General features: G+C 37.7%; 1 protein-coding gene across 4 annotated transcripts in view; it reads right to left on the bottom strand.

Annotated features, from left to right (window-relative positions):
- The window catches only part of FAM120C (family with sequence similarity 120C), a 139773-nt gene that overhangs the window by 38462 nt on the left and 74526 nt on the right, over nt 1–26785 (bottom strand). For 3 of the 4 annotated variants that reach the window (XM_054695706.1, XM_037512349.2, XM_037512350.2), the window contains exons 11-15: nt 16756–16870; nt 4435–4644; nt 2916–3117; nt 657–795; nt 215–272 (exon numbers count right to left, since the gene is read on the bottom strand). In XM_054695706.1, the coding sequence (XP_054551681.1) occupies nt 215–272; nt 657–795; nt 2916–3117; nt 4435–4644; nt 16756–16870 (724 nt within the window). Of the gene's footprint in view, nt 1–214; nt 273–656; nt 796–2915; nt 3118–4434; nt 4645–16530; nt 16610–16755; nt 16871–26785 lie in introns of those variants that run through there. The other variant, XM_037512351.1, reaches the window with a different exon arrangement.

Genomic DNA, 26785 nt, shown 5'->3' with positions numbered 1-26785 from the left:
AAACAATAATACTCTACAGCCCTGTGGGAGCAGCCTGGGCAGGCTAACATCTAACAGACCATTAGAGAGCAGGGAATGAAATCAAATGCTGGGAGAAGCTATGAAAGCTTCCCTAAACAGTTCAAGTTTCCATGCATGATCAGATCTCTTGAAATTTAGCTGAAAAGACAAGAGGTATCAAATAGAAGCTAGATAATCTCAAAGAGGTGCTTACTTGTTTATTTCCTTTCTTATGTCCTTTGGATCCTCTACCAGTCTGTTCTTTTCCATGCCTTAGAAAGTGGGGGAAAAAGTGATGATGAGGAACACATAAAGCTTTTGCCCCTGTTTTTCACTAACTGTTCACCTCCTCTTAGAAGTTTGACTCTCTTAAGTTGGATGCCCCTCCCCTGTACTACCCCTGTAAGCCTCTATCTTATTCCATAGCATTTCTATAGCATACTGAATTGTTTTGTATCGCATGCCTTCTTCTACAGCAAAAACATTCTCATTGAGACAGAGCATTTAGTATATGTTTGCTTAATTAAAGTGAAAACTAGCTTTAAATGTGCAAAGTTCATTAATGCCGCTTACCTTAATAGAAAGATTCAATAGCTGGATTTCCCCAAGGGCACCTTGATTGACACTAGCTCATACCAACCTATTCAAATACATACCCCTTTCCTGGCCCACCGACAGAAACCACTTGCATGCCAAAGGATCCTCGGCCCCTGGAAGATCTGCTGCCAGCCCACTGGCCTACAACCATTCCAGCAATCTCCAGCTTTCCTCCTTGGGGTGGGATTGGGTGGAAACCTGGAAAGATAGGAAGAATGGCAGGAATGAATGACAAGTGCAAGGTATAAGAGGTGGAATGAAAGATACTATAGTCCACCTACTGACTTATTTCCATTTCTCTATGTATGATAAAAAGACTGTGATGGCAACAAAGAGTCAATGTGGAAGCAAATTTAGGTGGGGGTGGGGGTGAAAACTTGTACAGATTGACTTTAACAGGTGAGTTGTGGATGATTTATTTTCCAACTACAGAGCTTGTCACATAGTAGGCATTTACTATTTGTTGAGAGAACAAGTGTCTTAAAATCTAGTTATTGGAAAATTAGAGGTCAAAACTATATTTGATTCAAATACACAATGGAAGATTAGTTAACCAAACTAAGCTCAAAATAATGAAACTAAACTAAAAGTAGTTTATAATTAAAAGGTAAGAACAGCAACAGTTAAAAACCAGCACCAATTCAAGATGAGATAGCTCCTTAAAACAGGATATTGCGGGCCTCCCCGGTGGCGCAGAGGGTTGAGCACCTCACTGTGGAGCTGTCTGCAGCCTCTGCAGTGCTGGTTCGATCCCCGCTGGCTGGTGAGAATCCCACATGGTGTGGCAGACCTCTCCTGTAGCACCCACTGCTCCCTTCAGTAGTGTATTAATGTCATCTGCCTGTTCTGCCCCCTGCTCTGTCTCTTGTGAATCCTCTCACCCTCCTGTGCCTCTGGCCTGTACCCCAGCTCTTGTATAAAAAAATAATAAAAAAATCAGGATATTGCAATTATGTGTTGCGTTTGTGAGCTTGTGATTTGGCACAAAAAAAAAAAAAAACGCTTCACAGAATACACAGTAAAACTCTGATTTTAGTTTATGGAAAAAACTCAATGTGCATAACCCTTTAGTCGTTAAGTAGGTTGTTGGTAAAGAGCTCTTCATTTATATAAGAGTCTAAGGAACTATGGTATTAGCATTTCCTAAGAGGACAAGAAAAACTTGCATTTGGGAATCTGATTGTGACTTTTCAAGAGGCAGGAGGCTCCTCATAAACTTTTAGTAACTGGAGACTAAGTGTCACTTGGAGTAGGGGCAATGTTGAGGCACTCCTGAGAATGTGGCCTTAATTAAGGCTGTTTTCTGACACAATAAAATCAACAGGCAAAAAATGAGAGAAGTTATCTGTAAAGTCAACTTCAATGAATGGGATGAATGGCTGACTCCCTGGTTTATAACACTTGATCAATACCTGACTGAACAGTGGGTTGCCAGAGCCCATGCTCACACTGCTCATCTAAGCACAGGCTTGGGCTAAAGATCCATACTGAGTTTTGTGACCCTGAAAGACAAACTTCAACTTCCAGCTTTATTATTTTTAAAGTATGAGCAATAAACAATAAACACCTTCAGCCATAGTAATGACACTCTCACCTAATTCCAGAATCTTGAAATTCTATGTCAAAATGTCTCTGTTAAAATATCTTGTTTTACCAGGGAACAGGTCATTTGAATGATCAGGATCAGTATCTTAGCTATCTAAACATGACTGTTTATTCACCATTAAGCCACAGCTCAGGTATCACCATTAATGCAGAGCCTGCAAGTGTGAATGTGTGTGTGTGTTGTGTGTCCAACAAACTCCAAGTCCCCAGAGTATGCAGACTATGACTTATTTCTTTCTAAGTTTTTAGAAATTGTCAAGTTTGTCTCTAGAGTGAAAATGGGTTTATCAGGTTATTGTCATCTGACAACACTATTCATTTACTCTTATCTCCCATTGCTTTTCCTCCAAGCTCCTGTGTACATCTGCTGTGAGCAACCATGAAGTTCCTGTTCATAGGAGTTAATATAGTTCACAAAGGAATTAAGTGGCTCCTCGTTTCTGTATCAGTTACTTCATGAGCATGGTTGGTGATAGTCAAATTCTGGGGGACTAGCTACCATTCTTATGGAGAGTGGTCTGGGAAGTCAGTGGACAATCTTCCCCAAGCGACATGCCTCTATAAGCTGCTCTTCAAACTACCACAACACACCACAGAAGGTAAATGAGATAAGATATACGTGACATTGCTGATTCTGTAACAGACAATAATTACTGCATGTGCTATTATGAAATAAGTTGAAGAAGAAAAATACTTCATTCTTGGGTACTGACCTGCAAGCCCCCGGCTCCTTCCATGAGGGGGAGGTGGTAATGAGCCCATGGCTCTGGAATAAAGTGAGACAGGGTAGAGGGAGGGCACCATGGGAGGCACAAAAGTAGGTGATGGAAGTAGAGTAGAAGGTGGTGGAGGGTTTATGTTGACTCCTTCAAGGATACTCTGTCTCATCTTTTCCACTTTGGTTGCCAAGTCAGCCTTCAAATAAGGAATAAAATAATAATAGCAGCTGCCATTTTTTTTTTTCGCTTCTCCTGTGTTTCAGTTACATTATTGGGCAATCTAGGTACAGTCTTAAATATCTATTTCCAGTAAGAGAAATCAAGGCCTAGAATTAAACAGTTTGAGGTAACACGCTCAGGAAAGCCTATCTGACACCAAAGTTCCCACTCTTCACATGACACCATGTAACCACCATATTAGGTTTGACTAAGAACTTGTAAGGCACATTGACTAAAACTTTAAAACTCCTTTGACTAGGTCAAGGAAACAAATATAACAGTATGTATTTACTGATGGTCCATTACATGGCCCACAATAGGCTAGGTCATTTTTTAAGGGGGAGGTAACAGAATAAGGTCAATGAGGAAAAACAAAACTGATATATACAAAGCCTTTTAACCTTTTCCCTAAACACCAGGATCAAAGACCCTAACCTCTGTCCAGCATAATGTCTAGAGGTTGGCAAATTTGTTCTAAAAAGACCCAGATAGTCAATTCCCCCCAAAAGATAAAGAATTAAGGATTTCTTGCTCTTTCCTTTCCTTATCTTTCCCAGGGTTTCAAAAGAAAAACAAATCCCCTGCTTTTTCTCTGTCATCTATTTTATTACCTTCTTCTATTTTCAAAGTTACTTTACAAGAACTATCATCACTTGCAAAAGTAACTTAAGAGTTTTTGTAAATAAAAGGAAATGAAACAATAAAACTGGAGGAAAGACATATATCTCACTATTTTGTGGGAAGGACAGACTCAGAGTAAGAAAGGAATATAAAAACTTGAAGAGTGGGGCCTCCCTGGTGGCATAAGGGGTTAAGTCGCAACAGTATGAAGCTATCAGCAGCCACTGCAGTAGAAGTTAGATCCACAGATGGCCAGGGAGCTGACCCACATCATGCAGCAGACCTCTCTTGTCTCAACCACTGCTCCCCTCAGCAGTGTATTTCAGAAGTCCATCTGCCTGTTCTGTTCCCCACTCTGTCTCTGGTGAATCATCTCATCCCCCTGCACCTCTGGCCTGCACCCCAGTTCTTGTATGCATAAATAAATAAATCTTTAAAAAAAAAACTTGAAGAGCACAAAAATTAAGTTGCCAACACATGTTTTTATAACGTATTCATCTCAGATTCTGGGTCATGGGATTATCATTGACCAAGTTACATTAGGGTCAGACAAGCTTTCCCAATTTTGCTACCTTTCTCCCCAATGTCACTGACCCTTTGCCTCCCTGTCAATTCTTCCCAACCTTAGATCAGAGATGGCCCTTAGCATAGCAGCTGTCCAACATGTTGGTACCTGGCCATCACAGAGCTCAATCAGGGATACTTGCTCTTGGCCTGCTTTAATTAGCTTGCTCTGGAACAGTTTGCCATCGAAGTAAATCCAGGGACAGCAGTGTTCCCACGGGACTGGCTGGCCACAGGCATCATTAGCAAATAGAGCTGTATCGACCCCACTCATGAAAAGGGCAGCAAGTTGGATCCCTCGGGCATCCAGTTTCTCAATCTGAAACCACCACAGAGGAAAAACTACTATTAAAAAGTTACTGTTATCAATTACATTTAATCTTATTCCTGTCATGCTGATTATCTCAGTTAAATTTGATCATTCTTTTTTTTAATATAGACATTTTAGTGTACAAGAATCTTCTATGAAAGTCTTTCCCTGAGATATATGAAAGATACTCATTATTTAAAAAAAAAATCAGACAGCAGCAATAAAAATTTAAAAAGATACCAACTTGGGATACTATTTTTTTATCTGTCAAATCAGAAAAAAAATCAAAACTAAAGACCAAAATCATACCCAATGCAGATGAGAATGCAGTGAAATAAATGGGCACACTCATATAAAGCTGATGAGTATCACAACGGACACAGCAGAAATCAAAAGAATAATCAGTAACTACTATGAACAGTTATATGGAAACAAGTTCAACAATCTAGAGGAGATGGACAAATTCCTACAACTCTACAATCACCCAAAGCTAGATAAAGAAGAAATAGAACACCTAAACAGACCAATTACAAGCAGCGAAATTGAAATGGTAATTAAAAACCTCCCCAAAAACAAAAGCCCAGGACCTGATGGATTTACAAATGAATTCTACCAAACATTCAGAGACGAATTAGTGCCTATCCTTCACAAACTCTTCCAAAAAATTGAGAAGGAAGGGACAATACCAAACACGTTCTATGAAGCCAATATTACACTAATACCAAAACCGAATAAGGACAACACAAAAAAGGAAAACTATAGGCCAATCTCCCTAATGAACACTGATGCAAAAATCCTCAATAAAATTTTAGCTATCAGAATCCAACAATGTATCCATAAGATAATTCACCACGACCAAGTTGGATTCATTCCAGGGGCACAAGGATGGTTTAACATCCGAAAATCAATCAACGTTATCCAACACATCAACAAAAAGAAATATAAAAACCATATGATAATATCAATAGATGCTGAGAAAGCTTTCGACAAAGTGCAACACCCATTCATGATAAAAGCCCTTGAAATTCTTGGGATACAAGGAACATACCTCAACATCATAAAGGCCATCTATGACAAGCCAACAGCCAGTATCATTCTCAATGGTGAAAAGCTGAAAGCAATTCCATTAAGATCTGGAACAAGACAAGGATGTCCACTCTCACCACTGCTTTTCAATATAATACTGGAAGTCCTAGCCAGAGCAATAAGACAAGAGAAAGACATCCAAGGAATCCAAATAGGAAAAGAAGAAGTCAAACTATCACTATTTGCAGATGATATGATAATATACATAGAGAACCCCAAAATCTCCACAGAAAAACTAATTCAACTCATCAATCAATTCAGTAAAGTGGCAGGATAAAAAATCAACACGCAAAAGTCAGTGGCCTTCCTATACACAAACAATAAATCTGAAGAAGAAGAAATCAAAAAAACCACCCCTTTTATTATCGAAACAAAAAAATCAAATATTTGGGAATAAATCTAACAAAAGAGGTAAAGGACCTATACAAAGAAAACTATAAAACACTGTTAAAAGAAATAGAAGAAGACACAAAGAAATGGAAAGACATCCCCTGCTCATGGATTGGAAGAATAAACATTATTAAAATGGCCATCCTACCAAAAGCAATATACAGATTCAATGCTATTCCAATCAAAATCTCAATGGCATTCTTCAAAGAAATAGAACAATTATTGATGAAATTCATATGGAATCACCAAAAACCCCGAATAGCCAAAGCTCTACTGAAAAAAAAAGAAGGAAATGGAGGCATCACACTCCCAGACTTCAAACTATACTACAAAGCCATAATCATCAAAACTGCATGGTATTGGAACAAGAACAGACATACAGACCAATGGAATCGAATAGAAAATCCAGAAATAAACCCACAGATTTATGGTCAACTAATCTTTGACAAAGGAGCAAAGACTATGCATTGGAGCAAAGAAAGTTTGTTCAATAAATGGTGCTGGGAAAACTGGGTCGCTACATGCAAAAGAATGAAGCTTGACCACTACCTCACACCATACACAAAAATCAACTCAAAATGGATTAAAGAACTAGACATAAGACCTGAAACCATAAAATACATAGAAGGAAATATAGGCGAAACACTACGGGATTTGCACATCAAAGACATCTTTACAGACACATCACCCAAAGCAGTGATAGTGAAGAGAAAGATAAACAGCTGGGACTACATCAAATTAAAGAGCTTCTGCACAGCAAAAGAGACAATAACAAAAACAAAGAGAAACCCCACCAACTGGGAGAACATTTTTGCACCCAACACTAATGATAAAGGACTGATCACAAAAATCTGCAAAGAGCTGATGAGACTCAGCAACAACAAAGAAAATAATCCAGTCAAAAAATGGGCAGAAGAGCTAAAAAGAAACTTCTCTGAAGAGGAAATGCAAATGGCCAACAGACATATGAAAAAATGTTCAACATCACTTGTCATCAGGGAAATGCAAATCAAAACTACCATGAGATACCATCTCACACCAGTGAGAATGGCACATATTAAAAAAACTAGCAACAACAAATGTTGGCGAGGATGTGGAGAAAAAGGAACTCTTGTGCACTGTTGGTGGGAGTGCAAACTGGTCCAACCACTATGGAGAGCTGTGTGGAGATTTCTGGACCTACTAAACATAGAGCTTCCATATGATCCAGCAATTCCACTCCTAGGTACTTACCCAAAGGACACAGAAACATCAATTCCAAAGAGCACCTGCACTCCTATGTTTATAGCAGCACTGTTTACAATAGCTAAGCTTTGGAAACAACCCAAATGCCCAAAAATAGATGACTGGATCAAGAAGATGTGGTACATATATACCATGGAATATTACTCAGCATTCAAAAAAGATAAACACATGCAATTTGCAGCAACATGGATGGCACTGGAAGGGATCATGCTCAGCGAAATAAGCCAAAAAGAAAAAGAAAAATACCGGATGGTCTCACTCATAGCAGGAATCTAGAAAACTTAAATAAGGGACCAGGAAAATGAATATAAGAAAGTGAAAATCAAAATCAACAAAAAAACTATGAACCAGAGACACTTTTTGGGGGGGGGGGGCGGGAGGGGAAGGATTGGGGTCAGAATGGGGCGTTTGCAATTGTATGGGGGAATATAAAAATAAAATTTAATATTTAAAAAAAAAAAAAAAAAAAAAGCTGATGAGTAATGTATATTACAATCAAGTAATATGTATCAAGGACCTTGAAAATGTTCACGTTGACTTAGAAATTCTGCTCTTAAGAATCTATTCTGAGGGCCTCCCCGGTGGCGCAGCGGTTGAGCGTTGGGTTGCGAAGCTTCCTGCAGCCTCTGCAGCGCCAGTTCGATCCCCGGCTGCTCCCCGGACACCGGAGGAGGGTCCCACATGGCGCGCAGAAGTCTCCTGCCGCCCGCTGCTCCCCTCAGCAGTGTACTTCAGTCCTTCTGCCTGCTCTGCTCCCCGCTCTGGCTCTGGTGAATTCTCTCTCACCCTCCCGCGCTTCTGACTGTACCCAGTGCTTGTATCAATTAATCAATCAATCAATCAATCAATCTGTATAAATAATAAATAAATAAATCTTTAAAAAAAAAAAAAAAAAAAAAAAAAAAGAATCTATTCTGAGGAGGTAGGGCTGAAAATAAAGCTCTGTGCATAAAAATGTTAATTACAACATTACTCATAATAGGGGGAAAACATGAAACTAAATGGCCAACACTGTAAAAATTAAACAATACATCTATATGAAAAAGTGTTATTCAGTAAAAAAATTTAAGACAGAAAATATATGTGCTACGTTAAGGAAAAAAATACAACATATAAATACGCATTTCAACTGTGTAAGAAACGCATGACAAGAGACTGGGGGAAAAAACATCAAAATGGACTGAAATGGAGACCAACATGGCAGCAGGGAAACACTACAATTAAGTCCTCCCATTAAAAAAAAAAAAGTTAACAGGGAGGAAAAGCGGCAGGTCCCTGTGAGAACTGGGACACGGAAGATAAATGGGTGACTCTGACAAACTGCCCGTAGAAGAAAGTTGCCATAAAAGAGAATGAGAAGAGAGGAAAGCTCAGAATCCTGCTACCCTCCTGCACCCACAAAGTCAGCACTCTCTGACCAATATAAAGGAGGACAAAAACAAAACAAAACAAAAAACAAAAACAACCAACAAGAACAAACTACATATCAAGTGGGACACTAAGTAGAAACAAACTATTTCAGACACTGCACCCTGTGAACTGCAACTGTGGAGAACCCTGCAGGAATCACTGTGGAGGTGAGCAAATGGCTCAGGGGTCCATCAGAGGAAAACAAGGACTCCAGGGAGACCTACAAATAGCCCAAGGCCAGCCAGTAAGCTTGTGCAGAAAAGAGGCTCGCTCGAAAAGCATACATGGATCACGGATAGCGACTGCCTAGGTCCCCGTGCCTGCAACCTAGGCTTGCTGGGAGACACGTGGGAGCCCTCATCGAAGTAAACGTCCCTCACTGAGTAATCAGAAACCAGGCGCACCAACATGGGAGCAGGGTGAAAAAGGCGCCATTTCTGCGGACACTGAACTGGGCTACAGCCCGCATCCTAATTCTGAGGGCTTTGGGAACTGAGACCCAGGGCACGAAATTTGGGGCGTGGGATCCCCATGACGGTGAGGCACAGGACAGACACAGAACCTCTACGCTGTTGAGGCGCTCCACACCACTCCCACTCTGTTCCCCAGACCCACTGGGAAAAAACAGTTCTGGAAGGATACTAGGAAAGATCTCTGGCGCCACCTAGTGACTGGAAAAATCACCAACATCCTGATAGTTGGAAACCAGGGATCCCAAAAACACCCTCAGGCTCTGAGAGAGGGAGGGCCACACAAGTGGGGGTAAGGAGGGAAATAAGGTATGGAGTTAGACCCCATTCTGGAACTGAGAGCCAGGTGCAGGATCCAGGGCGTGGGACACGCCATAGCAGCGGGCACTGCACAGGGTGTCAGCCAGCGTTTTGGATCTGATAGCCCTGGAACTGAGACCTAGAGTGCAGAATTCAGGGCATGGAATCTATACAGCTGTGGGCACAACACCAGGTGAACAGGGTAAGCACGGGGCAGACACATAACCCAGCTTGAATAAGAGCCCCTGTGTTGATGTGCTCCCCTTCGCACCCCCCTTCATTTCTCAGAGAACCACTGGGAAAAAACACAGGTCAGCAACTATGGGTCTCTGGCACCGCCTTGTGACCAGAACAAAATCACCAACTAGCTGATTCCCTGTTGGAACTGAGTAAATACAGAGGGAGGGAACTGTAAGGGACAGTGCCAAGCAACACAGCATCAACTCCCTGGTGGAGTTTTGGCCTACCAGTGTTGGTCTTAGTCTAGTAAACAGTTTCAGACACCCCTAAAGGAGGACTCCAAAGAGATGCCCGCCAACACCAGTGGCACAACATCCGAACACATAGAACTAATTAGAAAGCAAACAACAGGGAGAAGAAAAAATATAAATAACCAAGCAAGCCCGCAGGAGGACATTTCACACACAAAAAAATAAAGTCACCAGAACTCAACAATGACATGGAAGAACTTCTTGACCTATCAGATAGAGAATTAATGATCATCATGATTAAAAAGCAGAAAGAAAATGAAAAGGAAAAAAACGATTTGAGACAAATAATCACTTAACTGAAGAATGAAATTGAGACCTTAAGAAAGGAAAGAAAAGAAACACAGGAGATTAAAAGATTAATAGAGGAAATAAAGAAATCTGGGAAAAGCAATGAAAACAGAATAGATGAAATGGAAGAACAGATCAGTACAATTGAAGATACAGAAATAAAAAGAGCCAAAAGAGAATAGGAGAGAGAAGTGCAAAGGAAGCAGTATGAGAATACTCTTAGACAATTATCAGACTCCATGAAGAGAGGAAATGTAAGAGTTACAGGCATTCCAGAAGGTGAGTAGAGAGAAAAGGGAATTGAGAAATTATTCAAGGAGAAAATTGAAGAAAACTTCCCAAGCATGAAAAGGGAGACAAATATAGACATACAAGAAGAGAGAAGAACACCCAATTACCACATTGAAAAGAAAACTACAGCAAGACACCTAATAGTAAAGCTTGCAAGAGTCCAAGACAAGGAAAACATAATGAAATTGGCAAGGGGGAAGAAACAGATAACTTATAAGGGAAAACCTATCAGGTTAACTTCAGACTTTTCCCAAGAAACATTACGAGCAAGAAGAGAATGAAGTGACATATTCAGCAAACTTCAAGACAGCAAATGCCAACCAAGAATACTTTACCCTGCAAAGCTCTCCTTCTTCTATGAAGAAAAAATATGGACCTTTTCAGACAAACAGAAACTCTAGAAATTCATTACAACTAAACCCCCACTCCAAAAAATTCTACAAGAAGTCCTAAAGCCAAAACTAACAGAGGAATGACAAGAAGAACAGAATAAAGCAAGGAATAAAATCACAAAAAAAGACAAACAAAATGGCAAACATAGATGCCAACATATCAATATTAACTGTAAATGTAAAAGGATTAAATTCGGGCATCCCCGGTGGCGCAGTGGTTGAGCGCTGGGTTGCGAAGCTGCCCGAAGCCTCCACGGCGCCAGTTCGATTCCCGGCTGCTCCCTGACCACTGGAGGAAGGTCCCACATGGTGTGCAGACCTCTCCTGCCGCCCACTGCTCCCCTCAGGAGTGTACTTCGGTCCTTCTGCCTGCTCTGCTCCCGGCTCTGGCTCTGGTGAATTCTCTCACCCTCCCACGCTTCTGACTGTACCCAGTGCTTGTATAAATAAATAAATAAATCTTTAAAAAAAAGGATTAAACTCATAACAAAAGGATACAGAGTAGCAGGCTGGTTTAAAAAACAAAATCTAACCTTCTGCTGTCTCCAGAAAACACATATAACCACAAAAGATAAACATAGACTGAAAGTAAAAAACAATTCTACAAGCAAATGGACCAAAAAAGAAGGCAGGAACAGCCATACTTATATCAGATGAAATAGACTTCAAATTAAAAAAGGTAAAAAGAGACATAGACAGACACTACATTATGATCAAGGGGACAATATATTAGGAAGATATAACACTCATCAACATACACTCACCAAATGAAGGGGCACCAAAATACATTAGACAATTATTATCAGCTCTGAAAATACATATAGAGTGCGAGACTTCAACACCCCACCCACTCTCACCAATGGACAGATCAATGAGACAAAATATACACAAAGACACCAGAGCCCAAAATAAAGACATAGAACTCATGGACTTAACAGACATCTATAGGACAGTGTACCCAAAAAAATCCAAGTACACATTTTTCTCAAGTGCACACAGATCATTCTCCAGAACTGATCATATACTGGGACACAAGACAAACATCAACAGATACATGAAGATCAAAATCCTTCCAACTATCTTCTCCAATCATAAAGGCATCAAGCTAGAAATAAATCATGAAAAGAAAACAAGGAACCCTCCCAATTCATGGAGATTGAAATCCACACTACTGGAAGACCACTGGACTAATTAGGAGATCAAAGAAGAAATTAAAAAATACTTTGAGTTGGACGAAAAGGAGGACACCACCACTTTCCAGAATGCAGCAAAAGCAGTAATAATAAGAAAATATATAGCAATACAGGCTCACATCAAGAAACAAGAAAGAACTCAAAGAAACAACCTAATCTCCATCTCAAAGAGCTAGAAAAAGAACAAGAAAAAAACCCTAAAGCCAGTAGAAGAAAGGAAATAATAAAAATCAAAGCAAAAATAAACGAAATGGAAATTGAAAAAACTATGTAAAAGATCAATGAAACCAAAAGTTGGTTCTTTGAAAAAATAAACAAAATAGACAAATCTCTAGCCAGGCTCACAAAGAAAAAATGGAGGAAAACACATATAAATAGGATTATAAATAAAAGAGGAGAAATCACAACAGACTCAGTAGAAATCAAAAGAATAATCAGAGATTACAATGAACACTTATATGCAATCAAATTCAACAACCTAGAAGAGATGGACAAATTCCTAGAACAATATAATCATCCAAAGCTGGACAAAGAAGAAATAGAACAACTTAACAGACCAATTACAAGCAGCAAAATTGAGGCCGTAATCAAAGCACTCGCCAAAAACAAAAGCCCAGGCACAGACGGCTTCACAAATGAATTCTACCAAACGTTCAGCAGTGAATTAGTGCCTATCCTACACAAACTCTTTCAAAAAATTGAAAAAGAAGGAATACTACCAAATACGTTCTACGAAGCCAACATTACACTAATACCAAAGCCAAACAAAGACAGCACAAAAAAAGAAAATTACAGGCCAATCTCCCTAATGAACACTGATGTAAAAATCCTCAACAAAATCCTTGCCAACAGAATCCAACAATGCATCAAAGGAATAGTATACCACGATCAAGTGGGATTCATCCCAGGGGCACAAGGATGGCTCAACACACGAAAATCGATAAGTGTAATCCAACACATCAACAAAAAGAAAAATAAAAAGCATATGATCATATCAATAGATGCTGAGAAAGCATTCGACAAAGTCCATCATCAATTTATGATGAAGGCCCTTGAAATTCTTCGGATAGAAGGAACATACCTCAACATGATAAAAGCCATATACAACAAACCCACTGTCAACATAATTCTCAATGGTAAAAAGCTGAAGGCCTTTCCTTTAAGATCAGGAACAAGGCAAGGTTGTCCTCTCTCACCATTGCTCTTCAATATAATACTGGAGGTCCTAGCCAGGGCAATAAGACAAGAGAAAGACATGCAAGGAATCCAAATAGGGAAAGAAGAAGTAAAACTATCACTATTTGCAGACAATATGATGATATACACAGAGAACCCTAAAAACTCCACAGAAAAACTACTCAAAGCAATCAACCAGTTCAGTAAAGTAGCAGGATACAAAATCAACATGCAAAAATCAGTAGCCTTCCTATACACAATCAATCAGAAGAAGAAGAAATCAAGAAAACCATCCGTTTTATAATTGAAACAAAAAAAAATCAAATACTTGGGAATAAACCTAACAAAAGAGGTGAAAGATCTATACAAAGAAAATCATAAAACACTGTTAAAAAGAAATTTAAGAAGATGCAAAGAAATGGAATGACATTCCCTGCTCATGTATTGGAAGAATCAACATTATTAAAATGGCCATCCTCCCAAAAGCAATATACAGATTCAATGCTATTGCAACAAAAATCTCAATGATATTCTTCAAAGAAATAGAACAAATACCAATGAAATTCAAATGGAACCACAAAAAACCACAAATAATATATAATATAAATATATATTATTTATATAGCCAAAGCCCTACTGATGAAAACAAAGGAGAAAGGAGGTACCATACTTCCAAACTTCAAGCTATACTACATAGCTATAATAATTAATACAGTTTGGTACTGGAACAAAAACAGACACACAGACCAATGGAACCAAATAGAGAGCCCAGAAACAGAGCCACACTTATATGAACAACTAATCTTTGACAAAGGAGCAAAGAATATGCAATGGAACATGGATAGTTTGGTGCTGGGAAAAGTGGACCTCCACGTGCAAAAAAATGAAACTAGACTACTACCTCTCACCATGCACAAAAATCAACTAAAAATGATAACTGGACATAAGACCTGAAACCATAAAATATATAGAAGAAAATACAGGTAAAACACTACAAGACATACATCTCAGAAACATCTTTTTTTTTTTTTTTTTTTTAAAGATTTATTTATATAAGCACTGGGTACAGTCAGAAGCGCAGGAGGGTGAGAGAATTCACCAGAGCCAGAGCGGGGAGCAGAGCAGGCAGAAGGACCGAAGTACACTGCCGAGGAGGGGAGCAGTGGGCGGCAGGAGAGGTCTGCGTGCCATGCGGGACCCTCCTGCAGTGGCCGGGGAGTAGCCGGGGATCAAACCGGCACTGCAGAGGCTTCGGGCAGTTTCACAGCCCAGCGTTCAACCGCTGCGCCAACGGGGAGGCTCCATCTCAGAAACATCTTTAAAGCAATGATAGTGAAGGCAAAGATAAACACCTGGGATTACATCAAACTAAAAAGCTTCTGTACAGCCAAAGAGACATTAACCAAAATAGAGAGATACCCCACTGATTGGGAAAAAATCTTTGCACTCCATTCAACTGATAAGGGACTGGTCACAAAGATATACAAAGAACTCACAGGGCTCAACATAAACAAAATAAATAATCCAATCAAGAAGTGTGAAGAAGAACTCAAAAGACATTTCTCCAAAGAGGAAATGCAAATGTCCAACAGGCATACGAAAAAATGTTCAACATCCCTTATAATCAGGGAAATGCAAATCAAAACCACATTGAGATACCATATTACACCAGTAAGACTGGCACATAGCAAAAAAAAACAAGCAACAACAAATGTTGGCGAGGATGTGGTAAAAAAGGAACTCTCCTACATTGCTGCTGGGAGTGCAAACTGGTCCAACCGCACTGTGGAACGCTGTCCTGAGGTTCCTCAGTCTACCAAAAATGGAGCTACCATATGACCCAGCAAATCCACTACTAGGGATCTACCTAAAGGACACAAAAACAGTGATTCAAAAGAGCACCTGTACCCCTATGTTTATTGCAGCACTATTTACAAAAGGTAAAACCTGGAAACAACCCAAATGCCCCAAAATAGATGACTGGATCAAGAAGATGTGGTATATATACACAATGGAATATTATTCAGCAATCAAAAAAGATAAACTCATGTCATTTGCAGCAAAGTAGATGGAGCATGAAGGAATTATGCTCAGTGAAATAAGCCAGAAGGAAAAAGAAACATATTGGATGGTTTCACTTATAACAGGAATATAGGGGAAACCAATAAGACATCAGTGTAAAAAAAATAATAACAGTAAAAAACACAACAAAGCAAAAACAGACAATTATAAACCAGAGACATACTACAGCGGAGGAGGAGGGAGAGGGATCAGAGGGATGGAGGGAGGAGCACAGGGGACTGGTGATTGTGCATGGGTGCCTTGGGGAAGGAAATTCTATGGGGACTCAATCTGAGGGGGTGGGGGAAGGAAATATTGTTTAAATTTTTTTTAAAATGATAAATGTTAAAATAAAACATAAATAAATTAAAAAAAAAACATCAAAATGTTCACAGTGGTTATCTCAAGTTGGAGAGTTAGATGGCTTTAACAGGAAAAGGGGAAGTACTTATAGGTTCCCTTCCATGTGTGTTCTGGAGTCAGTAACTGCTTACAAATAATACAATATTCATTGTAATACAATATTTATTGTAAAAAGGAACCCCACATTCTTTGCCTTAAACTGTTTTGTCTTTTTCTTAGTAGACCAAAATTAAAATTAAGAGTTTTCAAGTCTTTTTGGATTTGACCTTTTAGCTTAATCTAGGTCCTCAAAGGATAATGGCTACTGCAGTTAGGAAAAGGTGCATTAATAGCTAATATTTATTAATTGCTGTGCACATGAATTATGTGAGACAATGTTCTAGGTGTTTTGCTTAAATAATTAAATTAATATACTCATAACCCTAAAAGTAAGGAAACTGAAGCTAGAGAGTTTAGGCAACTAGCCTAAGATGACACAGCTAAAAGGTAAAGAAGCCAGGATTCAAACCCAAGGCAGCCTGGCTTCGAAGCCTGCCCTCTAACCTACTATGTTCCATTACTTTCAGTTATATGTGGATTTATTTCCTTCCTTATGCTTTTCTAGACTTCTCTCTAATACCCAATAAGTATTACTAAAAAGGAAAGGTGGACATTTACTCAGAGACAAACAGGGGACACCAGGATAAGTGCCCTGTAGTTTATCTAGCAAGAGTCAGAAACCTTACTGTGGTCGATGGGTCATGATTTATTTGTCTTGCACAATATCCATCTTTTCTATCCATTCTCAACCATCAGTACAGGAGCAGTGTTGCAGGTACCTGTTTTATTAATAGACATAAATATTTGGCTAAAATAAATCAAACATTTACCTGCAGAATTACTCTTCTCTCCAGCTCTGAAAAAGAAGTCTTAAAATAATGCTATGAATTCATTAAAGAATTTAAATAAAGTTGGATCAAATTACCTTGAGTTCTTGAAGTTGATCAGGTTCATAAAGCTGGGTAGATACTGCCTGTGCAAGGAAAGTGTCTAGCTCATGGCGGTGCAAGATGCGACCGCCTGGCCACTGAATCATGTACCTAGAAAATAAAAGCATTATCATTAAGCCACATTTATTCACTTCACTAACATTTATTAAGCTAAGAACCTATCATGTGCCAGAGTCTAGGCTAGACTTTGGCAATTCCAATAGAGCAAAAGTAAGTCTCTGTCTTTGGTTACTAGCAGTCTGGGTGGCAGAGGAGACAGGCATGTATATTAACAATGACTAGTGCCAAAATAAATGAATTCTAAAAGGGTACTACAAGAGCACAGAAAAGGGCTACAACTACAAGAACAAGGGAGAGTATCTTGAAAAAAAAAAGTGAAGAGGGAAGTTTCAAGGGGAATGTAGATTGGTGAGACTAAAGGTGAGGAAAAGAAAGTTGAAGAATGAGGTAACAATAAATGTGAGGCACAGAAGTATGGGGTTCAGCATGATATACCAGGCTCCATATTGCTGGAGCTAAGTATGTTTGTAGTGACAGGAGACAAGATTAGAAAGTAGGCCAGATCACGAAGAGTCTCAGAAATAGTTACTAAGTAATTTGAACCTCATACTGAGAGTACAGCAGGTCCTGGACAAATAATACCATTTTGTTCAATGTTGTTTCATTATAACACTGATGAAAAAAAAGGAATCCTGGCCAATGTTGAAGAAATGATGTTATTTGAGGACCCTTTTTCATTCACTTAAATTTACAGTTTCCAAGAACCTATTGATGGTGTCAAGTGAGAACTTACTATGTAGGAAGACAGTGCAGAATTAACTATAGAAGAGTGATATTAACTGGTTTAATATTGACTGGTTTTTGAGGGTAAGAGACATGGATACCATTTGGGAGGTAACTGCAGCAACCTGTTGCAAACTGATCTAAACAAGGGAAGTGGTTGAAAGGTTGGAGAGGGTCAGAAGACAAGAGTATGAAGGAAATAAAATCATGGGATTTGGTTATGGGTTTTATAGAAAGGGGGTAAAGAAAAAGAGTCTGAGATTACCAGAATTCTGCCTTGGGTAGATGGCTAGATTATAGCGTCATTCCTCAAAATAGAAAATCTACTAATTAAAAGAATAAGCACACATTGATGAGTATTTGAATTCCATGAATTGCATTGTTTATTGCTATAGATAGCAAAAATGCAGAAAAAGGAAAAGAGATGGAAAAAATATATAAATACATCAGTACAAAGACTGTGACCTTAGCTCCTTTGAGGTCCACAAGAAAACAATCATTCATAATTATTGGAGCTATTGAAACTTCAGAAACCTGGCATTGAAAACAAGGGTTGGGTTCCTGGGAATTCTAGCCCCATTACTATTACTAGGAGGTAGTGTGGTACACTGGAAAGAGCCTGGGCTCTGCAGCCAGACAGCCTGGCTCTGAAACTCTAAGTTTCCGTTTCTTATGTGAAATGATCACAACAGTACAGGTAGCCCTATGATTATCACTCCTAAAGATCAAACTATCCAGTATGGTTTTGGAATTGTAGGACCTGTCAGTAAGCCGTGCTATTGCTTCTTTAGGATGTAAATTCTAAATTACTGGGCTTACCAGGAGGGAATCCTCCTGAGACACACAAAACTTACCTTTGCTCAGAATGCTTCCTATTCTCTTCCCTTATTTGCCAACAGGCAAATTCATTCATACTTCATAAAGTATTTGATACTTATTTTTTAAATTAGATAATAATTCACACATTTTATTAGCTTCAGGTACACAACATAATGATTTAATATTTGTATATATTGCAAAATGATCACTACAATAAATCTAGTTATATCCCATGATCACACAAAGTTACATTTTTTCCCTTGTGATGAAGTAAATATCCTCTTAACAATTTTCAAACATACAATACATTATTATTAACTATAGTCTCAATGCTGTACATTACTTCCCTATGAGTTATCTATTTCAGTTTATACATTTTGGCCTCCTCCTATTTCACCCAAGCCCTAAACCCCACCTCTGATAACCACTAATTGTTTTTCTGTATTCATGAGCTCTGTTTTGATTTTTAAAAAAAGATTCCACATTTAAGTAAGATCATACAGTATTCCTCTTTTTTAAAGATTTATTTATTTATGCATACAAGAAATGGGGTACATGCCAGAGTGTGTGTGTGTGGGGTGGGGGGGTGAGAGGATTCACCAGAGACAGAGTGGGGAACAGAACAGACAGATTGACTGAAATACACTGCTGAGGGGAGCAGCAGGTGAGTCAGGAGAGGTCTGCTGCGCCATGTCAGTAGCTCCCTGGCTGGGGATCAAACTCGTGCTGCAGTGGCTGCAGATATCTTCACAGGTTGCGTCTTAACTCCTTGTGCCACCAGGGAGGCCCACACAGTATTTCTTTGTCTGATTTATTTCACTTAGTATTATGTACTTAAAGTTCATCCATGTTTTCACAAATGGCAATATTTCCTTCTGTTTTATGGCTGAGTAATATTCTATTGTGTATGTATTTATGTGTATATATAAATATATATATATATATCTTATTTCTCCACTCAAACACTTAATGGACACTTAAGTTATTTCCATGCAGCAATAAACATGGGGGTGTGTATATCTTTTCAACAGAGTTTTAGTTTTCTTCAGATATATATGCAGAAATGGAATTGCTGGAGCATATGGCACTTCTATTTTTAATATTTTGAGGAACTATACTGTTTCCATAGTGGCTGACCAATTTACATTCCCCCCAACAGTGCACAGGGTTCCCTTATCTTTTTCTACACATCCTCACCAACACTTGTTATTTCTAGTCTTCTTGATAATAGCCATTCAAACAGGTGTGAAGTAATTTATCATTGTGGTTTACAATTTCATTTCCCTGATGATATTGAGCACCTTTACATATAAATGTTGGCAATCTGTATGCCTTTTTCTGATCAAAGTCTATTTAGATCTTCTGCCCATTTTTTAATCAAATTTTTTTTTGCTATTGAGATATATAATTTCCTTGTATTATGAATATACCTCCTTATCAGATATAGATTTTTGTTTTCTCCCATTCAGTAGGTTAACTTTTCATTTTTGGATGGTTTCCTTTGCTGTACAGAAGGTTTTTTGTTTAATGTAGTACCACTTTATTTTTGCTCTTTTAGCCTTTGGTTTTGGGGTCAAATCCAAAAGCTCATCATCAACACTGATGTCAATGAGCTATCAGAACCCATGGGATGCAGAAAAAGCAGTACTAAGAAGGCCATAATAGCAATACAGGTTCATGTTAAGAAACAAGAAAGGTTTCAAGTAATCAAACCTTATACCTTAAGGAGGTGGGGAAAAAAGGAACAAATGAACCAAAAGCCACTAAAAAAAGGAGATAATAAAATTAGCATGGAAATAAAAAAATACAAAAAGATGATACCAAAGATCAGTGAAATCATAGTTTTTTCTTTGAAAAGGCAAAAAAAAAAATGCAGACAAACCTCTAGCTAAGCTCACTAAGAAAAAAAAGATAAAACTCTAATAAATAGAAATGAAGAGAAGTGACAACAGTCATCTTAGAAATGCAGTAGATTATCAGAAATTACTATGAACATCTTTATGGCAATAAATTGGGTAATGTAGGAGAAATAGACAAAATATTATAAGTACAACCTTCCAAGACCAAATTAGGAAGAAATAGAAAACCTGAGAAGATCAATTACAAGCAAGGAAACTGAAACAGTAATCAAAACTCCCCTAAAAACCAAAAACCTAGGACAAGATGGTCTCACCAGTGAGTTCTATCAAACATTCAAAGACAAACTATACCTATCCTCAAACTCTTCCAAAGAATTGAAGAGGGAAAGCTTCCAAATACATTTTATGAGGAAAGCATCACTCTAATACCAAAAGCAGACAAGGACAACACACAAAATGAAAGCCGCAAACCAATTTCCCTGATAAACACAAATGCAAAAATCCTCAGCAAAATCTTAGCAAACCAAATAAAATAATACATTAAAAGGATCACATATCATGACCATGTGCAATTTATTTCATGGATACAAGGATGGTTTAACCTATGCAAATTAATCAGTGTAATTCACCACATCAACAAAAGGAAAGATAAAAATCATAACCATATTGATGGAAGCAAAGAAAGAATTTTTACAAGATTCCAACCTCCATTTATGATAAAAACTACCAATAAAATGGAGTTAGAAAGAACATACTTCAACAAAATAAAGGCCATATATGTCAACCCCACAGCTAACATCATAGTCAATAGAAAAAAATTGAAAGCTTTTCCTTGAAGATCTGGTAAAGACAAAGTTGTCCACTTTCACCACTACTATTCAACGTAGTATTGAAAATCCTACATAGAAAAAGTAGACAAGAGAAAGATATAAAAGGAATCCAAATTGGAAAAGAAGCAAAAACATCACTATTGGCAGATAACATAATAACATATATAAACACCCTAAAGACTTCATTTTAAAAAACATTGGGCACAATGTCAATACACAAAAAATTTGTTTCATACCTATATGCAAGCTATGAACTGGAAAAGAAAGAAAAACCAGTCCATTTAAAATTGTGACAAAAGAATTAAATGCCCAGTTATAATTTAACAAAGGAGGTGAAAGGCCTATATAACAAAAACTAAAAACATATTTTTAAGAGAGAAGGAAGACACAAAGAGATGGATATCCTTGTTCATGGATTGGAAGATAAACATTGTTAAAATGACCATCTACCCAAAGTAAGTAATATGCAGATTCAGCACCAATAACAGACAAGTGTATAAAAAGTAAAAAGTGGTATACTCACAACTAAATACTGGTCAGCTCTACAAAAGGATGAAATCTTGCCATTTCCAACAATATAGATGGAACTTGAGGGGATTATGTTAAGTGAATTAAGTCAGAAGAAGAAACAAACACTGGATGATTTCACTCATATATCGATATAAAGAAACAAAGCAAAGGAATAGACAAAAACTAAACCAAAACAAATGCTAGAAATCTGATTGCAAAATTAAAGCTACCAGAGGGGGAGGGTTGGGGAGGGGTTCAATGGTCTATCATGGAGGATTACTAGTGCTTTGGTGGTGGTGTGAAGATATAACTCTAAATCATATAAAGTGTTATATACCAACGTCACATCAAAAAATAATTTAATATAAAAAAGAGCCTTGTATCGAGAAGCTTAGTGGCTATGCTTTCTTCTGGAGTTTTAAAGTTTCAGGTCTTAAAGCCCAAATCGTTTATTGATTTTAAGTTTTGTGTATGGTATTAGATAGTGCTCCACTTTCCCCAAAGCTATTTACTGAAGAGATTGTCCTTTCCTCATTATATAATCTTAGCTACCTTTTCATGCCACATTATTTAGTGCATGATATCAACATAAAATAATCTCTTTTGTCATTCTTAATGACATTTTTGCCTTGAGGACCATATTATCTATTAACATTGTTTCTTTAGATTTGTAGTTCCTTGATTTACCTTTGCCAATTATTTTATTTTTAATCTTTCCACCTTATTTTGTTGGTAAGATGTGAAACAAAAACATAAGTTAGTGAACAAAACCAGAATTAATATGAGACTTTATTTAGCATAGCCTGGCCAATATGTAATTTTTTTTTAATTATCATCAATCTATCTGAGCAAACTGATATTTCGTTTGTTGTTTAAATTTGCATTTCCTGCAAATGGCCAGCAAGTATATGAAAAAATGCTCAACATCACTTATACACAGGGAAATGCAAATCAAAACCACAATGAGATACCACCTAACACCAGGGAAAGTGCCCATACAAAAAAACTGGCAACAACAAATGCTGGCAAGGATGTGAGAAAAAGGAACCCTCTTACACTGCTGGTGGGAATGCAAACTGGTGCAACCACTATGGAAAGCTGTGTGGAGGACCCTCAAATTACTAACAATGGAGCTACCATATGACCCAGCAATTCCACTCCTAAGAATCTACCCAAAGGATACAAAAACATTAATTCAAAAGGAAACCTTCACTCCTATGTTTATTGCAGCACTGTTCACTATAGCTAAGATATGGAAACTTAAACACCCCAAAATAGATGACTGGATCAAAAAGATGGACTACTACTCAGCAACCAAAAAAAGGGCAAACTCATGCCATTTGCAACAACATGGATGGAGCTGGAAGGGATCCTGCTCAGTGAAATAAGTTAGAAGGAAAAAGAAAAACATCAGATGGTTTCACTTATAGGAGGAATATAGGGATATTGAACAAAGGGTCAGAAGAAAGAAAAAAAGACTATGCTAGCAGGCAAATTATAGATCTGAGACATATAGCAGGGGAGGAGGGAGTCAAAACAGGAAGGGAAGAGCACAAAGGTCTATGGTGACAATTCATGGGAGAGATGGTGATGGGAGATTTATAGGGATTACACCTTAGGGGAGAAATCAAATATTGTACAAAAATGAACAATGATGTATAAAAAATAGATTTGCATTTTCCCAATGATTAAGAATGTTTTCATGTGCTTTTTAAAAAAGAATTTTGAAACACAACTTTATGGAAAGGAATGGGTTGACAATAACAAACAAGATTTCACCCCTGAATATTGTGATGTGACTGTAGCGGTCTTGCATTTGAAACTTGAGAAGCTAAAACATTCCAAAACAGCTAAATATGCAGGTCCAGAAAATGAAGGTTTTTTAAATGCCACATTCACTCTGAAGCCCATTCATCTACTCCATCATCCCAAATATTAAGCACATGTTGTGCTAAGCTATATAATAAAGTGTCAAACACTGCAACACTGACATCACAGGACAGCTGCCTATAAAACAAGACTTCTGATGCTTAGCACTAGCTTCATCTTCTCACAGGTCATCATCCTCATCCAGGATAGCAACTGTCTGAGCAACCTCTAAATCTTGCTCATACTGTGCAGCCAAAGGTGGGTCCATGACCACCTTCTGGTGGGGCAAGAGCAGGTATGGCAATGAACTCCATGTTAGGGTCTCTGATTACTTTTCTAATAAGCCAGAAAGGAAGGGCTTTTCAAAGTTGTAATTACTTTTGGCAGAAATATCACATACTGAAGATTCTTCTTTCAGTGGAAGACAATAGATTTTGCATTAACTTCCATTTCCTTAGAATCCACTTTGTTGCCACACAACCCAGTAAGGATATTTTCTCATACTCTTACCATATTGCTATGCTAGTTAGGTACATTCTTGTAAGTTACTCTCAATTTACATCACACATTATAATAGACTTGGATATAACAGCCCTCTGTCAGTCCACTAAATTTCTCCCCGAGCAGCTGTATCCCACAGATTGAACTCAATAGGCCCTCTGTTAGTATGGAACATAAGGCGACATAAGACCTCAAACACCCAAGGCAGTTACATTACTTCTGAACTCATTTATTCTAACAGTTTTTTATGGTGGAGTCTTTGGGATGCAATATATATAAGAACATGTCTTTTATTTTCTTGTTGATCTTCTGCATAGCTGTTCTATTTTTTTTTTTAAGATTTATTTATTTATTTATACAAGTACTGTTTACAGTCAGAAGTGTGGGAGGGTGAGAGAATTCACCAGAGCCAGAGTAGGGAACAGAACAGGCAGACCGATGAAATACACTGCTGAGAGGAGCAGCGGGCGGCAGAAGAGGTCTGCGCGCCATGTGGGACCCTCGACGGTGGCCGGGAATTGAACCCGCACTGCAGAGGCTGCGAGCAGCTTCGCAGCCCAGCGCGAAACCTCTGCGCCACCAGGGGAGGCCCTAGCTATTCTATTTTGAAGGTGGGATATTGAAGTTTTTACTGTTGCTTAACTATTTCTCCCTTAATTTCTCTCAGTTTTCACTTCATGTCTTTTTAGGCCATCTTGCTAAATATATATAGTTGTTATACATCCCTGATGAATTTACTCTTTTATCATTATAAAATAACCCTTTTTGTCTGTAGAATCATTTTATTGTCTTAATGTTTATTTTGCCTGGCATTAGTGTAGTCACTCCAGCAGATGGTCCCCAATTAACGATGGTTTGACTTAGGTTTTTTCATCCTTCTCATCGTGTGAAAGCAATATGCATTGTTCTTCAACTTATTATGGGATTACATGCTGATAAACCCATCATAAATTGAAAATATTTTAAGTGAAAATCAATTTAATACATCCAACCTGTATGTCTTTTCCATCCTTTTACTTTCAACCTATTTATATCTTTGAATCTAAAGTGTGTCTACTATAGAAGCATAAAACTGAATTTTGTTTCCTTTTTTTAAAAGATTTATTTATTTATGCATACAAGAGCTGGGGTACAGGCCAGAGATGTGGGGGTTTGGGGGGTTAGAGGATTCACCAGAGACAGAGCAGGGAACAGAACAGAGGGGAGCAGCGGGTGAGACAGGAGAGGTTTGCTGCGCCATATGGGTTGCTCCCTGGCTGGCCAGGGATCAAACTCATGCTGCAGAGGCTGCGGATTGCTTCATAGTGCGGTGCTTAATCCCTTCCGCCACCAGGGAGGCCAAAATTTTGTTTTCTTACCTAATCTGACAATCTCTGCTTTTATTATATTTTAAACCACTCAAATTTTATGTTATTGACATGGTAGATTTGCATTGGCCATTTTGCTTTTCATATGTCTCATGTGTTATTACTCAATGCCTTTTTATATTTTTAAGTGGACATTTTCTAGTGTAACATTTAATTCTTTTAATAATTTCAAAGTATATTTTTGAGTTATTTTTCTATCTACTTTGGATACATATGAACTTCATTCCAGTTGAATATCAAAACTTCTTTCCTATATAGATCCATTCCCTTACTTCTTTTTTGTGGTATTACTGCTATAAATATTTTGTATACACAAAACCAAGAATAGAGTGTTGTAATTGTTACCTTATATATTATTTCCATTTTTAAAACTCAGAAAAGAAAGGAGATCAAGTATATAATTGCTGTTTTGTCAGATTAACCTAATTATTTATGGTTCTCTTCTTGTGGATTTATATTACATTGTCTCTCAGTTACTCAAATACATCTTGTTTCCACTTACCTTCTTTTTGCTGATCTGTCAAATATATTACATTTCTATATATTATAGGCTCAACAATAAAATTATATACCTATTGTTTGATATAACTACTTTTTAAATACATTAAGAGAAAAAAAGGAGATTACATATGTAATTATACTGTATAATTATCTATATAATTATCTTTACTTGTATTCATTTTGTTTTTACGGATTTGAATTACTGTCTTGTCACTTGTTTTCAGCCTGAAGAACTTCAGTATTTTTTATAAGGCAGGTATACTACTAACACATTCTCTGCTTTCCTTTATCTTGGAAAATATCTATTTTACTTTTGCTTTTGAAATACAATTTTATGAAATATGAAATTGGAAGTTGACAATTTTGTATTTCGGCACATTGAATTATGTTGTCCCACTACTTTATCTTCACTGTCTCTATACAATGGAAAAATAATACCATATTTGTCTTCTTGTGACTAGATCACTTTACTAAGCATAATTATAATGCCTTCAAGGTTCAGATACGTTGTAAATTGTGTCAGAATTTCCTTACATTTTAAGGCTGAATAATATTCCACTTTATGTATATATTACCTTTTATAAATTCATTCATGATGGAAACTTGGGGTGAACCATTTGTCTTTTGTTGATAATCCTCTTGTGGTTCCTTTGTATGTGACATGTTATTTTTCTCTTGCTTCTTTCAATATTGTCTATGGATTTTATTGAATATGAATGTGAATCACTTTTGTACTAGTAAAGTTGAAAAACTCCAAGTCTCAAATCATTGTAAGTAGGGGAGCATCTGTAGCTATAAGAAGCAACTGAGATGTTCAGACTCTCCACACTCAATTATGACATGGTTTAAAGTTCATATGTAGTTTTTACTTGACATTGCTGGGCAATAAAATATTTAGGATAAGTTATTCTTTCTTTAACATTGAATTTTAAATTACCAACCAAATGTTATTATGTTCATCTTTAA

The sequence above is a fragment of the Talpa occidentalis genome, unplaced genomic scaffold (assembly GCF_014898055.3).
Source record: "Talpa occidentalis isolate TD23 unplaced genomic scaffold, MPIMG_talOcc4v2.1 talOcc4.15, whole genome shotgun sequence".
In the NCBI taxonomy this organism is placed as follows: Eukaryota; Metazoa; Chordata; class Mammalia; order Eulipotyphla; family Talpidae; genus Talpa; species Talpa occidentalis.
The sequence above is the reverse complement of the archived record's forward strand: the minus strand, read 5'-3'. Positions and strand labels throughout refer to the sequence as shown.